This window comes from Rhinatrema bivittatum, chromosome 13 (genome assembly GCF_901001135.1).
Source record: "Rhinatrema bivittatum chromosome 13, aRhiBiv1.1, whole genome shotgun sequence".
NCBI lineage: Eukaryota > Metazoa > Chordata > Amphibia > Gymnophiona > Rhinatrematidae > Rhinatrema > Rhinatrema bivittatum.
In genome coordinates, this window is record NC_042627.1 from 48,248,463 (window position 1) to 48,266,964 (window position 18,502).

The following is an 18,502-nucleotide window of genomic DNA, read 5'->3' on the forward strand; positions in this document are numbered from 1 at the left end:
AGGGGACGCCTTTAAAGATTGTACACAAGTGGTGCAAGACATATGTGCTTACTTACTGGACCCGGAGGGCATTAAGGAGAAGCCGCGGGAAGTGGTTCTAGAGAGAGCACATAGAGCTTTTGGTAACCCGAGGAATAAGCAGACGAGGGACATAATAGCATGCTTTCACAGCTTCCTTGTTAAGGAAGCGGTAGCACGAGCAGCGCGAGCCCTGGGCTCTATCACCTGGAAGGACTGTAAAATTGAGGTGTTCCAGGACCTGGCAATCTCTACTATCCGGAAAAGGCGAGAATTTAAGGATGTTATTACCATACTTAGTGCCCAAAATATCAAGTACAGATGGCTCTTCCCATTCGGTCTACTTTTCACGATAAACGGAGTACAGTCCCGCGTACAGCGAGTGATGGAAGCGGAAGACATACTGCAAGCCACTGGATTACCAGCAGTGGGTTCCGAGGGGCTCTCTGCATCTACTGAAGCGAGTAATAGCAGGAAAAGTGACCGCCCACGCTGGAAAAGAGTGGACAATGGGGGCAGAAGATTACGCCGCAGATCCGCGGGAACCTCAGGACTCGAGGAACCAGGATGAGCCAGCCAGGACTTTGATTTGCAGTACTGGTGAGCTGGCGGTAACAGCCAGGGTATGGTGGACATAGACTGAGTTTGAGTTTTGATGATGTTGCCGGACCTGTGGTATACAGTGGATTAACAGGTGGTATGTTAAGCCACGAGGGACCATGATTTTGCACTCACGAATACTACAGGGGGTTAACTGTTATAATTGTTTTTGAGTTTATTCATATGGAGGAGAGGGGACCATGTTTAGGTCATGCGGTGACGTTAGGTCTCACATGGAGGAGATCCACTCGGGACAGAGTGGTTGGCAGTGGGGAAGGGGGGGGGGGGGGGGGGGGGGAACAGGGATAGGAGTATTTGTGGGATTAGACTAAATCCACTAGGCGAGAGGGGAATAGTTATGAGTTCGATTTATGGAGGGCCAAGCCTCAGCGGCCATGCAGTGACTTTATTGTGGATTTGGTCGCACTTTAACTCAGAACCATGAAGCCTCTAAAAATACTTTCCATTAATGTCAAGGGCCTGAATACATATCATAAACGACAACTGTTCATGCGAGATATGGCCCATCACAAGGCGGATATTATTTTCTGCCAGGAAACCCACATTAGAAAACGCTACGAGCGTTTGCTGGCTTCTAAAGGGTACCCACAAGTTTTTCATGCAGCAGCTACTGTTCACAATAAATACACAGGGGTAGGGATATTGTTTGCTAATCAGGTAGTGGCGGATGTTTTCTCTGAAATCCGGGATGTGGAGGGTCGCTATGTTTTAGTAAAAGCAACCATTAACGAAGAAAAGTATACTTTCCTGAATGTGTATGCCCCCCATGCAGATCAATCTGAGTTTTATACGAAACTATCGACTGTTATTAGCGATTGGGCGGAGGGGCGTCTCATTGTGGGGGGAGATTTTAATATCACGAGATACCCTTATCTCGACAATTCCCACAGTGGGGGAGTGGGGGGAAAACTTGCCCGAAAAACGCTTAAACATCTGGTGGGAGATTGTGGGCTCTTGGACATTTGGAGACTGCGCAATCCCACATCTAGGAACTACACATTTTTCTCCCACCCTCATAAATCCTATTCCAGGATTGATTACTTTCTGATAGATAAGGATTTAGTGGGGAAGGTCCTGGAAGCGGAGGTGGGCAATATTACATGGTCCGACCATGCCCCAGTTTGGCTAACTTTACAGACCAAAGACTCCCAGGCTGGTACAAAATTTTGGAGACTGAATGACAGATTGCTTGAGGATAAGGGGTTTGTGTCTCAGCTCAGGCGGCACATTAGCGATTATTTGGATATCAACGAGAATGGCGAAGTTACCCCTGGGGTTGTCTGGGATAGCTTAAAGGCCTATGTGAGGGGTCTGTGCATAGCCCGAGCGGCATATGTTAAGAAGGAGAGGGACCGGGAGAGGCTCTCTCTCTTGGAGAGGGTAGCTAGATTAGAATTGAGGCATAAGCGTACTCTAGACCCTGGTCTATTACAACCCCTACTGGCCGCTCGGCAGGCACTACAAGCTCTTGAAGGGGATCAGATAGCGTATCAGCTACAGTTGCTGAAACAGCATCATTTTGAATGGGGCAACAGGGCTGGGAGGCAGCTTGCCCGTAAATTAAAAGAAAAGACAGCGCAATCCCAAATTACTAAAATTACCATGGGCAATATGTGTACTCTCAGCACGAAATTGGGCAATGTTTCAATCAATTTTACCGGAAATTATACGACTCTGAGACCCTCTGCACGGTGGAGGAGATCGACCAATCTTTACAAGATGTTGCTTTACCGGTATTGTCTCCAGAGCTGAGTACTATGCTCAATGAGGAATTGAGGGAAGGGGAGATATCTCTTATCATTAAAGGTCTCAAGTTGGGAAAAGCCCCTGGGTTGGACGGGTTCACCGGAAAATTTTATAAAGTCTTTAGTGTAGAATTGCTATCTCCGCTAGTGGCTATGTATAATGATATTAGGGGGGGAGGAATACTCTCTAAAGAATCCAATACCGCGGGAATCACGGTGCTGGCCAAGCCCGGCAGAGACCATACTCTTTGCGGGTCGTATAGGCCAATATCCCTGATTAACATTGACCTGAAAATTCTGGCGAGGGCGCTGGCTCTTCGCCTCGGTAGAGTAGCTCCTAGATTGGTGGATAGGGACCAGTCGGGATTTATTCCTGGCCGGCTCGCCTCGGACAATGTACGTAGGGTAGTGGAACTGATGTGGTGGGCACAGACAAATGAGATCCCGTCGGTGCTTTTAACGGTGGATGCTGAAAAAGCGTTCGACCGGGTGCATTGGCCGTATTTATTTAAGGTTATGGAAGTTATGGGCATAGGGGAATTTTTCATTAATTGGGTTAAAAAACTTTACAGTGGTCCGCATGCTCGGATTAAAATTAATGGGGCTTATTCAGACCCTTTTGAAGTTAAGCGGGGCACGCGTCAGGGCTGCCCACTGTCTCCCTTGTTGTTTGCCCTCTCGTTAGAACCCCTTGCCGAGAAAATACGGCGTCATGCGGGTATCCACGGCATACCGGTCCGGGATTTAGAATTCAAGATCTCGCTTTTTGCCGACGATCTTTTATTTACTCTTATCAAGCCAGAGCTCTCCTTACCACTATTATTAGAGGAGATTCGGGAGTTTGGGAGATTGTCGGGCTTTAAGATCAATGCTGATAAGTCTGAGTTGTTAAATGTTTCCATGAAAGAGGACCAATATGCGACAGTGGGGAAGGCATTGCCATTTCGCCAAGCTAAGGAATCTATAAAATACCTGGGGGTCAAACTGGGGGCCCATCTAGATTCCCTATACAAACTCAATTATGAGTCTTTGTGGTCTCAGATACAACAAGATTTGGATAGGTGGGATAGAACTGATATCTCTTGGCTTGGCAGGATAGCGGCCATTAAGATGAACATCCTACCCCGGCTTTGCTATGTCTTTCAGACATTGCCTGTGGCGGTGCCGGATGGGGCTATAAGGATATGGCAGAGAAAATTGTTCCGCTTTATATGGAAGCATAAGCCACCCAGGGTTTCTAGGTCCATTTTATATAGGGATAGACCGAGGGGAGGCCTTAATGTCCCCAATCTTAGTTGGTACTATACTGCAATCATACTAGGTGTGATAGTCAGCTGGCACGCGACGGGCGCACCTAAACCCTGGATTGCTATAGAGCAGGCGGCGTCCGGAGACTTTCCCTTAGCCACCAGGGTGTGGAGTAAGGATATAGGGAGAGTCACCGCTCCATCTCTGACACCGTTCACCCAGGCTGTGCTGAGGCTTTGGGCAGTCTGGAGGCCCAGGGTGGTGGGGTCCAAAAGGATTTACCATTTGACCTCCTTTTTGTGCAACACTGGGTTTCCACCGGGATTGGATAAAGCCTTTTCAGAAAGGTGGACATGCATGGGGTTGACCAAGGCTGGACAAATGTTTCAGGGGTCTGCTGTGTTGGGCATGGCGGAGCTCCGGGAAAAGTACGGGGGCACACGAAGGGATTGGTATGCATACCTGCAAGTCACCCACTTTCTACGATCGGAAGGGGTGCCCGGGGAGCTTTCCAGAGGTAAATCCCTATTTGAATCCTTTTGTGAACAGCGAGGCCCTTTGTCGAAACCGATTTCTCGGATATACTTACTCCTTAATAGTGCGGATAAAACCAAAGGGTCTTATCAATTACATTGGGAATCCGATTTGGGTCAAGCAATAGAGGACTCCGAGTGGGATCGCTGTCTTATGCTCGTGGGCAGGAGCTCTATATCCGCCAACATCAAAGAAAACGGATATAAATTAATGTATCGATGGTACTTGTCCCCGGACAAATTACATCGTATGAACTCCCAAGTCAGTGATACATGCTGGAGATTATGCGGCGGTAAGGGAACCTTTTATCACATGTGGTGGGAATGTCCTAAGATATAAGCTTTTTGGGCTCTGATTGCGGGGTTTGCAACCAAGGTACTGGGAGTTTCGGTACTACTGGACCCCAAGGGTTGTCTCTTAAGCCTGGTGAACGGGGATCTCAGTGATAAGCATAACACGTTGCTAATACAGATATATATCGCTGCTAGGTGTGAAATAGCGTTCAGATGGAAATCTGATGATGCTCCTACATTGTCGCATGTCCATTCACGCTTGGATAGGATCTATCAGATGGGTTACCTAACAGCACTTCGACTTGATCGGGTGGCTAAATTTCAGGATGTGTGGGCACCGTACCTGGCATGGTTGCAACAGTAGGCTGGTCTTAGATCTACTTGTCTGTGGAGATCGCATAGGCGAAACGTGGGGGTGGGGGGGGGGGGGAGGGGGGGAGAGGGGGTAGGGAACTAGGGGGGGGGAGCTGTCTAGGGGGGGAAAACATTGAGAGGCTATTGCCTGCGACTGTGTATGGAAATGTAATCCGGCATCAAAAACGAGATGAGACATTGGTTGTTTATGACTGTTTTATTGATAATACTCCCAGCTTGTATCTTTTACTTGTTTCTGATCTGGATATCATGTTATTCTGTACATTATGCCTTTCATGCATAAATAAAAATTTGCAAAAAAAAAAAGATTAAACATTTGTATTAGTAATGTAAGATTATTCTGAGTCACATATAGAAATAACATCCTGGAACCCTGGCTTCCCTGGTTCTCAGCCTACTGCTTTAACCACTAGACTGCTCTTCCACTCTGCTTGCAGACGTGCCATGCAACAGAGGAAATCTCTTTGGGGATAAGGTCAAGAAAGCAGTAGATCAAATAAGACCACTCTGCCATGCTTCAGATCTTTGTAGCCACTTCTGACCCTCCCTCTATATCAATTAGGAGGTAGCTGAATGGTACTTGAAAAAGGCACCTCTCCTCAAAAGAGAAATTCTCCATGGACAAAAGGACAATAATCAGCTACACAAATGGGTGATGTCATCCAACAGTGCTGTCACTGAAAAGCTTTCTCTGAGCTCAGAAAAACTGAATGTTCTGTGCGACTGTTGTTATGCAAGCTTTCTCAGTCTTTTTTCTTTTGCTTGTGCAAAATGTTTTTGATCCCTTTCAGTCACATGTCAAATTCTTGCCTTCAGTTTATTAATTTTTTTTCTTTTTTACTTTTGTTTGAAGTATTTTTCATTTCTTTTCACAAGCCTCCAAAAGACATTGTTAAGTGAAGGGGTTTTTCATGTGCCCTTGGGCCTCGGCCCAAACCCAGACGGATCCAGGACCGATCCAAGGGTTGGCAGCGTGTCCCAGCATGGCAGAGAAACGGTTTTACCCTCTGCCTGGCCTGCAAACTCCCAAGGCCAACAAGATGATGTTGGAAGGTGAACAGTCCTCCGACCGTTCCAAGCCCTTTCGGACCTGCCGCTTAGGATCGGCATGGAGCAGCAGGCCGGCCTGAGGATGAGGGCAGACGGAAGCCTTGACACGAAGACATGAGACTATGACTGAGGCGAAGACATGACACCAAGGCTGATGCGACGGCATCACTGACGAGACGAGGAACTTGATGAAGTCAGACGAGACGAGAAGCTGGGAAGGTAGACATTGGCAATGTCTCTCAGGGCGCCCTACTCGGCCCACCTTCATGGGCGGACCCAATGGGCTGGTTGCGGACCATCCTGTCCCACTGCACGCCCTACACAGCCCAAGGAGGCTGGTCACGGACCACGCGGAGAGTGGGACAAGCGCAGGGAGGAATCCAGCCGAGGCGGGCCTTCGACGACAGAGCCGGTGTCATCCGGAGTACCACAAAGGCTGGCAGGACAGGACAGCTCAGGAGCACAGGACAAGAGTCCACTGCCGGCATCTCCACAGACAGAGACGTGTCACCCAGAGATCCACGGCCGGCAGAACGGAAGGCTCAAGAGCACAGAAGCAAAACACCAAGGAGGGCTGGAACACCAGGAAGCGAGACATCAGACGACGAGACATCAGGAGACCTGGACGAGGACCTCAGGCGACAAAGACATGGCAGGAAGCAGACGAGACGAGGAGCTCCACGAAGAACACAAAGGAACTGTCTGAGTGCTGGAAGGCAAAATCTTCCAGGAGCAAAGTAACTCCGATACAAGGCGAAGATGGAATGCAGGAACAGCCCTTTTATAGGGCTGGTACAGGAAACAGTCTCAAGGTAGGGCCCAGGGCATATCTGGCCATGGGCCCTTTAAATCTTGAAGAGAGACATGGCCGTGTGCCTAGGACAGAAGCAGGAACTGTGCAGGACCATGGACAGCGGCCCTGCACCGACGTCAGCGCCGAGAAGCAGGGCTGGGCCCAGACGCAGGCCCCGACGATGGCAGTGGCTCCTGCTGCTGCAGGAGGACCCGAGGGCGGCTCCAGCCGCCAAGCCAGCTCGGGGCTTGCGGCCTCCAGCTCCCGAAGATGAACGGGACGTCGGCGGCGGCTCCGTGCCGCATTGAAGCCGAAAAGTCCGTGGCTCTGGCCACGGCAAAACAAGTCATGATGGGCGGCCTCCGGGGCCGCAAGAGGAAACCAAAGTCCGCGGCTCCAGCCGCGTGGGAGGCCCGACATTGGCGGCGTCCGGCTGCGTCGGGAGCAGCAGCAGTAGCAGAGGTAAGTTGCCTGCTCGTGGGGGACCGCGGGCAGGATTCATAACAGACACTTTTTTAATTAGTATTTTTTTTCAAAGTTTTTTACTTCATCTCAGTTGTCTCTGCAATGATGGACAGCAAACCAGACTTGTAAAGATGACTTGCTGCTCCTACAATGACTTTATCTGACCAACATGAGTGCTGTGTTTGCTACTTAGAGCCCATTCGATGACGTACCTAACTATGCTGCTTGTTTCCAAATGTCCCCCAGAACCAGAAGATCTAAAAGCTACACACTGAAAGAATTTTTAAGTTTTCCTTATGCTTCCGGTCAGTAGAGAGGAAACCACCAGCTGAGGAACCATTACTTAAATCAAAAAAGGCTGAATCCTCTCATGTTAAGCAGATAGTATTCCCTCTCTAACAGAGGTAACCAAAGCAGGCCCTGTCAGTGCTGACAACACATTGGCACATAGTAAGATGCCTTCAGTGCCATCACTCTTCAGAGCTGACAGTAAATAGAAGAGCCTCATCTTTGTCAGTGCCAGCAACTTCTTGGTGCCAAGTTGCCAATATTAGCTCTAAGCAGACAAAAAAGGTAGTTCATTCTGAATCTACTTTTGTGAAATAATCTGTGCCAGTTCTAGCCCCTGAATTGGATAGTTCTTCTACTGGGACTCTTCCCAAGAGCATCATCTCTTCATGATGAAAATGTAGACTGACCATCCAAAATTAGTTTTCTAATATGCCAGATTCTGCATCTCCTCCCTCTCAATTAGGACATCTCCCTTTTTGGAGTCCATAACCCCCTAAGTCGACATTAAATCTACTGTTCCATCATATTAATCCAGACATTTTTTTTTAAGTTTAGGAGCTTGAATAAAGCTCCAATCTGGACTCTGTTAGCTGATGTCATCCATGTGTGTGAGGACTGTGCATCTTGATATCCTCAGAGAACATATGTTACAGGTAAGCACCTTCACTTTCTGATCTTAGGGAAATGGAAACTCAGACTGGAGATCTTTGATCTGATTTCTCCCAAGATGGGCATAGCCACCATAAATCTGATAGCATCATTTGTCAACATGGAGATTCTGAAATTCTTCAGTTGGTTCAGATATCATAGGGCAACTGCCAAACATACTCTCGCTCAAGACTAAAAAATGTCACGTCTAGATGTTTTTCTTCCATGGGTCTTGTTTTCTCAGGTGTTGGCAAGATCAGATCATACATAGAGCTAGTAATTCTTGTGGCCAAGAAGATCCCAGATTCCAGGGATGATAGAAGAACTATTCAGATTACCAGACATATCAGACATCATACTTCATTCATTTCCTTAGTACTTTAAATTGACAGCCTGAAAATGGAAGAAAAGCCCTGAAGGCCAAAGGCTATTCTAATAGATTAGTACTGGGACTCTTAGGAGCTAGATTTTGGTTTGCTCTGTGATGCAAGAACTATGTCAGAGTAATCAATGCCTCGGTCAAGCAAGTTTTGGATTTTGTGTTTTAAGGCTTAGATCTAGGCCTGAATGTCTGAGAATTCATGTGGCTGCATTTTTCTAAAATTTGAGATTTGGTTGGGGAACACCAAACTGACTTTTCATCTGGAAATGGTAAGGGATGTCAGAGTAATTAGTACAAAAACCAAGTTATTGAAGCCGCTGCCTTCTAGGAATTTGGCACTAGAGTAACCATTTCAGCTGCCTGTTTCAGCTGCCTTCATTCTTTCATCATATCAGAAGTCATCACTAATTTGTGTGAAAACAAACTGTAAAGGAGCCATAGATGGAGAATGCCAAGATTCATGGCTAAAGATATGTAGTATAACATAGTCACGCATTTGAGTGATGTCACTACTTGGACGTAAATGGACTGATTCTTTTAGAACTTTCTAGAAACATGTAAAAGCCCTAACTTCTTATGCACAGTTGTTGCCATGGCCACATGGTTCCCCCCTCACTTCTTTTTTTTGTCTGCTTTAACTATCTGACGTATCTTTACTACCGCAGCTCCACAGAGTTTCTGTAGAAAATGTTTTATTTTTTTCTGGCTTTGACCACAAAACAAAAACTGTTTTTATCCCTCTACTTTAATTTTTGACATGTTTTCTTGATGTAACCGCTGTTTTTTCTTCTCTTCAGATCATCTATTTTAGAGAAAAATGTCCTTATTTGATTTTGCTTCACCATATCCAAGAAACAGGCTTGCAACTTCAAGTTCTGTCTCAAGATCAAAGTGTTGGTGTCTGTCACCAATCACTATGAAAAGTAGTACAAATGTTTAGATTAAGTCCATGAAGAAGTCATCAAGAGTGATGTGAGCCAAGACAGTTGGGCTTCTTGCCTTTTTTGTTGGTGACCAAAAGTCCAGTTATCAAAGCTGGTGTAGAAGATTCAGTGAAATGACCATAAAGTTGCACTGACTGTCAGTGGCCAGGCTATGCAAAAGAGGTCTTCATCCTCTTTAGCTGCTCAGTTAGAGGACTCATCCAGTTGTTGAGAGAAATCTCACATCCCCAGCTTGAGATGAAACAAGGACTCCGGGCACTTGAGCATGAAGTTGGAGAGACTCCGCACAAAACATCTTGACAGCTCCAAAGTATCAGTGTGTTTGTTCAATGCATGGCTGAAAGCAAGGAGGTGCATCCAAAGTAACTGCATCTGAATATGAACTGTGCTTCTCAAATTCAGGCAATACTCTACTGGTCTCCAGAGATCTAGTCTGGAGCCTTTAATATTAATCTCTACAGAGTTGTAGAAGATGTTTACTTCCCTACAAGCTGCCCCTAGCCAGATGGAGTTATACTAGAGAATTGCAACATATTTGCTCTACATACCAAATATGTCTAGGTTCCAGCATTGAACACCCTGACTCCACCTTCTCTCAGTGCCTCCTGTTTGACGATAAGTACATTGACGCTGACATGGGTTCAGCAACTTTAAGTCTCTTACTATCTGTGTTATTTGAGTCAAACAGGTTCAGAGGGGGAAGCCTCTCCTGCCCCTTGAAATCACTCTGTCCACTTGCTCAAGAAGTCAAGTTTTAGGTCACACAGATCTTTGGCTTCAGTGTCTGTGCAATCCTAGATTTCTGTCCAACCATTTCTGAGTTAGAGTGTGAAGAATTGTGGTATCCAAGATATATGTCGTAGGAGTACTGTTCGAAAGAAGACTACTCAGCTGATTGGCCATCGAGTCAGATCTGGGAGCAGGTTTTTGACTGAATTCAGAGAATGTAGAATGTCAGATCTGGGAGCAGGTTTTTGACTGAATTCAGAGAATGTAGAATGTGATTCTGGCTATTTCAGAATATATCTCTGTAGGGAGAGGTTGAGGTTTTTATTAAACAACTGTTGGCCTGTTATAACCTCAGACAATTGGGCTGACCAGATCATAAAAGGAAGGTCACAAATTGCATTTATTGGGAATCCTTCCAAATTGCCTGACCAAAAGAGCATTGAGGCTTACTCAACACCAAGTCCAGCTCTCGTCCTCTTGCAGGCCAGAGTGGTTGAACCTGTCCCACTGCAAGAGAGAGGAGAACTCTGTTCCATCCTAGACCTAATGGTCTTGAAAAAGGAAAAATTCAAAATGATTACCCTGGGTTCCGTAATTTCTCTTGTAAATAAAGGAGATTGGCTGTCTTTTCTGGATCTGAAGGAGATATATGTCTACATTATAGTCTGTAGCAAGGGGACAATACCTCCAGTACTATATTTTGTCTTGTGACCTAACCTCTCTACTGGGGCCCATTTTATAATTTTGGGTTGTCATTCCTGTTTGAAAAAATAACTTACTAAAAGGAAAAAGGTTTTCCCTGACCCAAAGGTATTTCCCACCTATTGATAATTTTTCTTCTTATTTTTTGCTTGAAGGCAACCCTTCCCTAGGGAGTCTCGTGTGTGACTGGTGAACTGCTTGTTTTCAGAAAAAGCAAAGTTGCTTACATAGGACAGGTGTTCTCTGAAAACAGCAGTTCACCAGTCACACAAACCTTACCTTACCTTTGCTTTGAAGTTCTCCTCAAGTCAAAACTGTTATATGAAACTAAGGAGCGCCATGGGACCTCGCAGTAGCACAGTGAAACTTTTTCATGCCTTTCTAGAAAGCTCTGGGAAAAATCCTTTTGTTAGTCACTGAGTGCAGACACATGACCTGTATGACTGACGGGTGAACTATTTTCAGAGAGCACCTGTTAACAGGTAAGCCACTTTACTATATTCACCAGAGGCGAACAAATTGGCCAGACAGATGGGCCAGTGCAGTTATGTCCTGTGTGTATGGCCAGGATAGTTTTATGTATATTTCAGTAAGTATTGATGTTTGCTCGTTATACTTATGAATATGAAACTTAGCTTCTTGATGGAAGTCTTGCTGTTAAGAATGGCTTCATCCTCTCTTTTCCAGGAGCTATTGTGACAATCTTGGCTACCATCCCTTAAGTGCTGCTGACTTTGGAAAAATCATGAAAAACGTCTTTCCAAACATGAAGGCACGCCGTTTGGGCACAAGAGGCAAATCAAAATATCCTTCACTTGAACATTTCTCCATAATCTCCTCCTCTGCACCTGTTTACTTGAACATCTGTTATTGTAATTCATCTAGCAACTAAATTTAGACGTCACATTTAATGAACAAATGCAAACAATTGCCCATGAATACTTGATAGAATATATGGAAATTTGTTAATCTAGCAATTATTAAATTACAAAAAAGCTTAAAGATTTTTTGAGCCTTTAATAGACCTTATATGATTGTAGAAGTATCTGATCTGATTGATCAGCTACTCCTTTTTACTGCTGTCTCATCAGAGAAACAAAACCTACCAGATGTTTAAAAATGGAACGTGTGACCTGAAAACTGAAGTAGAAAAACCTGTCTGTTTTCTTTAAAGTTTTGCCAGTGATGTTCATCAACAATAAGTAATTTTGCTGTAGGCTACCACTGCAGCATGCTGTACTAATGCTTTATTATCACGTATTCATTACAAAGAAAGGACGTGGAAAATCATTAGATATAAAATAACATGAAAATCTTGTTCAAGTCTGTTAACTCCCTGACTACAGGAAACGTTTCTCCTTATAGTGGTGGAAAGTATTGCCAGTAGTTGACATTCCTAGAGCTTCCAGCAAGACAATATTTAAGAGTGATGCACTTATTGTTTGGCAGCAGTAACAATAGTCTGTTCCCTCAGAATGGAAAAAAGTGCTGACTGAAAGTGGAAGATCAACATTACAGTGTTAATGGCCCTGAGGTCTGGGGAAACCCACCTGGGGAGTGGCACAGAACTACATGGCAGGACTTGGGACAAGACAAGGGCCACTTTTTTGCCTAGCCAGCCCCCTCCCCCACAGGTTGAGCCCTTGGGTTCTGGGGGCCAGTAGATCTCTGCAGCGGCAGTACATCATAGTGGTGAATCCTCACAGGCAGGAACATGAGTAGACATGGCAAGGCTGGATATGTAAAGCTTGTACACGGCAGGTAGAACAAGACAGACAAGGCAAGGCTGAATACTAAGCAGGAGCTGGAACTAGACAGGACAGAGTTAAAGTGCGGCAAGGACAGGATTCTAGTACAGGCAGGATTGGACCAACAAGGCAAACTAGGGCAGGAATTGAACAAGACAGACAAGCTGCGGCAGTCAAAAAAGCAAACAAAATGTTGGGAATTATTAGAAAGGGAATGGTGAATAAAACGGAAAATATCATAATGCCTCTGTATCGCTCCATGGTGAGAACGCACCTTGAATACTGTGTACAATTCTGGTCGCCACATCTCAAAAAAGTTATAATTGCAATGGAGAAGGTACAGAGAAGGGCTACCAAAATGATAAGGGGAATGGAACAGCTCCCCTATGAGGAAAGACTAAAGAGGTTAGGACTTTTCAGCTTGGAGAAGAGACGGCTAAGGGGGGATATGATAGAGATGTTTAAAATTATGAGAGGTCTAGAACGGGTAGATGTGAATCAGTTATTTACTCTTCGGATAATAGAAGGACTAGGGGGCACTCCATGAAGTTAGCATGGGGCACATTTAAAACTAATCGGAGAAAGTTCTTTTTTACTCAACGCACAATTAAACTCTGGAATTTGTTGCCAGAGGATGTGGTTAGTGCAGTTAGTATAGCTATGTTTAAAAAAGGATTGGACAAGTTCTTGGAGGAGAAGTCCATTACCTGCTATTAAGTTCACTTAGAGAATATCACTGCCATTAGCAATGGTAACATGGAATAGACTTAGGTTTTGGGTACTTGCCAGGTTCCTATGGCCTGGATTGGCCACTGTTGGAAACAGGATGCTGGGCTTGATGGACCCTTGGTCTGACCCAGTATGGCATGTTCTTATGGAAATACTGAACAAAAAACACAGAAGCCTGAAGGCAGCAAGGCCTGGAACTGACTGAATAGGCCCGAAGGCCTCAGGGCATGATACAAGAGAGAATAGGCCAGAGGCCTCAAGACAAGGATCAAGGCAGGATAGGCCCGAGGGCCTCAAGGCAAGACAAGAGACTAGAAGGCACAAAGGCTATAATGTAAAGCAAGAACAAGGGTCAGGTCATGGAGCCAAAAATGACACCATGAGAAATGGGCAAGGCTGGTTTATATAGGGCTGGGACTTGGGCGTGGCAGGGGCACTGAGGAGGAGCTTGGCAAGACTAGTGATGAGGCATACTTAGGGCCTTTGCTGGTGGAGAGGTGTCATGAAGGTAGGATAAAGCTGCATAGCACGTACAGTAAAATCTAATTGAATTTGATTGCTCTGAGAGAGTTCTTTAATCTGTCCAGCTGTGTAGCAGAGGAGTTAGCCTAGTGGTTAGAACAGTGGGCTGAGACTCAGGGAAGCCAGGGTTCAAATCCCACTTCTCTTACTGACACTCCTTGTCACCTTGTTTGTCACCTCACTCTCCACTGCCTCAGGTACAAACTTAAGGGCCTATTTACTGAAGGTTGTCTCCCATTCTATTTCTATGGGAAAAATGCTTAGTAAATAACCCCATTAATTTATAAGCTCTCTGTAGTTGAGAACTACCCCCTATACCTGAATGTAACTTACCTTAAACTCAGATTTGGAAAGGTGAGTAATTAAATCTAAAATCTAAATCCTAGATTATTTTCAAGTATGAATATTGATATGTAAAAGGTCTCAAGTCAATTTAAACCTAATTGAATAGAATTTCATTTTTTTAGACCAGTGTGAAAATGACAATGTTTTATTATCTTTAAAGTTTATACAGAATTATACTGCCAGAAACAATGTTATCCTTTTCATTAACACAGAGAAGAAAATATATAATCCTTAACTCTTCATTACATATTGCTACAGTGGACTGAGAAAGAAAGCTTTTGTTCATATGCCGTCATTGCCCGACTTGGATTTCCATAAAACTGGCGATGGGGTAAGGCACCTTTCAATTTTAATGCATGACTGAATTGCTCTTGTTTTTATTCTTCCCTTACAATTCCTCTCACTATAATTCGTCCCTTCTGATTCTTCTTGAGTCCAGGAAAGGCCATGCACACCACCAATCCAGTTCATGCCCCAAGATGTTACTTTTGTATTCTAGGCAGGAGAGCCTGACATGAGCATCAATTATCAGTCTCCAATATTTCCTTATGTTTTCTCCCATAGGTCAAATTCTGCATGAGGCCTCTAAAAAAGAAAGTCATTAGCACAGTTCTTTAAGCATCCTGTTCTATTGTGTGACTGGCTAGCAAGCAACATCCTGAAAAACATAACCCATCACTTTATTCTTATAGAAGACAATTTTCAAATGCATCTAGGTGCCTATATCTCTAGATTTGAAAGTTGTGCCAGAGAGATTAGCTAAATGTAGCCACTGTTAAAGCAAGCGTTCCTGGGGGTAAGAGGCGTTTTTGGGTCAGGGATAAAAGTACACAGGTAGAATTTAATTTGAAATTCTGTGTGTGTTTTTTCTCCCCTAGAGCCACTTCCACACTTATACCTGCAGACCTATCGATGGTTTTCAAAGAGAGGTTACTTGGAGTAATTTCTCATTGAAAACTTTGTAAAGGTATGCAAGTTCAGATGTACCCATGTACTGTGCCACAATGTAGCTTGCTCAGATAATGTGTGTATCTAGTGCACAATCCCAAACACCAACCCACCTCTACCCACAAAAACACCTCTTCAAACTACAGGTAACAGTACACAGATGCAGGACCCTATGTGCAAATTTTTACTGATATATCTGGCAGGCAGCATTGCTTCACTCACAGAAATGGCTTTGAAAATTACCCTCTTAATGTGAAATGTTAAGCAAAGATTGTCTGGGCAGGAGAGCAGGGTAAAACAGGGAAGGAGGGGCATTAATCTGGAATTGTGGTGTCCTTTGTGTTATCCAGATACTCCTGTGCATTCACTACAGAATTTTGATCTATCCGTATTCTGAAGAGACACATTACAGATTGTATTTTATATTTCAAGGAACAAAATATACATCTAATAATGCAAACTGCTATAAAAAACTATAAAAACTATTCAAATTGTAGTTTCTAGAGGGAAAAGGGGGAATATGACAAACATTGAAATATCTGGCAGGTTTCAATCAAGTACAAGAGAGCATTTTCCAATGAAAAAGAAACTCAAAGCCAAGGGGTCATGATGTCTGTCTAAAATTTTTTTAGCATTTATATGCTGCCTGTTTAATATACAGCTCCAGATGGGCAGAAATACTTATAATAGATTATATAATAATAAAAATAAGTTGGAGGCAGGGAAACTCTTAGGAAAGTTTGAGGAGATGGTGGAAATCCTGAATAGGCTACCAGCAGAAGTACTAGTAACCAAAATAGATAGTATACAAGCATGTTTGGGACAGGTATGGCAGGCAGAGAGAGAGCAGGCAAGAGAGAGAGAAGAAAGTAAAGATGGAGAGAGGTAGGGTTTTGTTTCCATGGAAATGTATATGCCCTTCTATCTGGAAGGGGAAATTGACAAAGCCTAGTTGAACTAAGCAGCAGTATGATTGCATCAAGCTTCCAAGATGAGGAAGCAACAAAAAGATAAAGAGCAACTTCCTACAAATAGTCTAGGTCATAAGGATGACAGCTGGTAGATCTCCTTAACACCGAGTTAGGTGTTATCTACAACTAGAGCAGTGTAAGTAGGGCAACCATGCAGACTGGGTGGGTCAGATGGACCTTATCTGCTGACATCTACTGTGTTACTGCTTGATGTTACTATGTTAGGAACTTAAGTAAATAAAACTGCACTAGAATAGTCAGATCCTAGCTAGATGATGATTTGTTTTTCGAAGAAACAGATCAAGATAGCTAAAAAGCACATTTGCTTACCATATATCGTATTTTCCATAGATAGTAGGATGAAATAGTCATGACATGCGTGTGACGTCATCCATCCGCAATGAATGGACTCATTTCTCTTAGCTAGTAGAGCAAACGTTGCCTCATGAGCCTTCTCAGTCGGTATCAGAGCAAATTCCAGCTAGTCAGTCAACTGTCCAGGGAGGCGGGCAGGTATTTAACATGGCTAAATCATCCTGTTATCTAAGGAAACACCATTTACAGTAAGCAAACTTGCTTTTTCCATGTCTAAGCAGGCTGAATTAGTCATAGGTGGGGAATCCCAAGCTGAGGGCTGCAGCGGAGCATTTACCGAGCAAGTAACCCAGATCCCACTGTGGAGCGTAGATTACTGGGAGAATGGACTATAGATTGTAAACCTTCTGGGGATAAGGGGAATATCTACAGTACCTGAATGTAATCTGCTTTGAAATGCTGAAGAGTGTAATGTAAATCAAATCAAATAAAAATGTGACGGCAATCCTACAGATTAGAGTCCCTGTTTCCCCAGTTAGGGTGAACACATCATCACAATCCCTGTGGAGCGGTTCTTTATTTCACTCGGTTGCAGTAAAGTCAAGCCATTCAGAGGTTGCATACCAGGCCTATTCCTCTCAGAGATATTAAGTGAAACCTCCTGATTCACAGTCGTCATCAATCGTCATCATTGGGGTCCCGGATTAATGTTCCCACGCCCTTAGGTTCAAAAGAGCGTTAGACAAAAATGCATTCTGACCTACTTCTCCCATAGAAGACCTCACTTACTCAAAATGTACAGAAAATTTGGAGAAAAACACTTGGAATTAATATGCATCAGAAGAAAGACCCTAGGACAGAAGTTTTTTTGTCTCCTTTAGATACTGGATACTCCATCATAATCAGCAGCTCTTACAGTTCTCAACAGTTTGCATCAACTATAGATGAGAATGGGAGAAAGCCCTCTCTCTTGTGTTCCTACGGCAAGGAAATTGGATCTCAAATATATAGTACAGCTGCAGTTTTTAAACCTAACAGCTGCTTCTTGCCAGACATCTTGAAAAGACAAGTTTACTTTTGTGGCGTGGGTTGTTTTTTTTAATTATTATTTTGTAGCACTGAAAAGTGCTATTATGGGTGCTGCAGAAGCAGCAAGGCAACTGGAAAAATGAGTAAGTGAAGAGTAAAGTAGAAAATAATATATGGAGAGACTTGAGTGCACATTTGTGCTGTGTTTGGACAAAAAATGACAAGCTGAGGAGGCTCATGAGGCAACATCCATGCGAGAATTCCCACACATGTCCAGTAGAGCTCAAAGCTCTACTAGCTAGGAGAGACGAGTTTGTTCGATGCCGCCAGGTCACGTCATCCACATGTCATGGCTAATTGAGCCCTATTTATCGACAAAATACTTCACAGCTTAATATTTGATGCTTTATTGAATAACTTGTAATTATTTTCAGTTTAAAGCAATGTCAGTGCTTATATTTTTTTTCCAAAATTATCTACACAGCACATTTTTGTTATATTTTCTATGTCTCTTCTAATTTTCCCACCAGCAGTAGGAGATGTATTGTGTAAAGTTCTTTTTATTTAAAAAATGAATAGTACTCAGAATAGGAGTTTTCTCTTAGCGATGACTAGGTATGGTATTTTTTTGTATTGATCATGATTTTCTATTCCTTGCTTTGGGTTTACAAATAACCTGTGTGTGATCTGTTTTAGCTGGATGGGATGGATTCTTCAGCACAACTGCCAAGTGCTGATGAAGACGTTGTGTCTGCTGCCTGCCTGCTTGTGTGTGAGTGGGCCCAGAAAATGTTAAGTCAGCAGTTTGATTCAGTCTTGGACTTAGCTCGTTACCTTGTGAAAAGTCACTACACTGGCACCAAATCGATGGCAGCTCTGACAATAATGACAGGAGCACCAGCAGGTAATAAACTAATTAGTGTTTATGAACTCCCTGTCTGGTTTACTTAGCTCATCTAGAAAAGAGTGCAATTTTATGTAAAATGGGATTGAAAAGTTTAGGATTCCTGATGTGCAGTTTGGATTTGGATTTTATTTTTTTTTTGTAATTTGTATT

At 43.9% G+C, this 18,502-nt stretch overlaps 1 protein-coding gene across 1 annotated transcript in view; it reads left to right on the forward strand.

Annotated features, from left to right (window-relative positions):
* The window catches only part of RFX7 (regulatory factor X7), a 282,388-nt gene that overhangs the window by 250,823 nt on the left and 13,063 nt on the right, over positions 1-18,502 (forward strand). Inside the window, exons 5-7 of the mRNA XM_029575957.1 lie at positions 11,526-11,642; positions 14,429-14,513; positions 18,142-18,349. Of these exons, the coding sequence (XP_029431817.1) occupies positions 11,526-11,642; positions 14,429-14,513; positions 18,142-18,349 (410 nt within the window). The remainder of the gene's footprint in view (positions 1-11,525; positions 11,643-14,428; positions 14,514-18,141; positions 18,350-18,502) is intronic.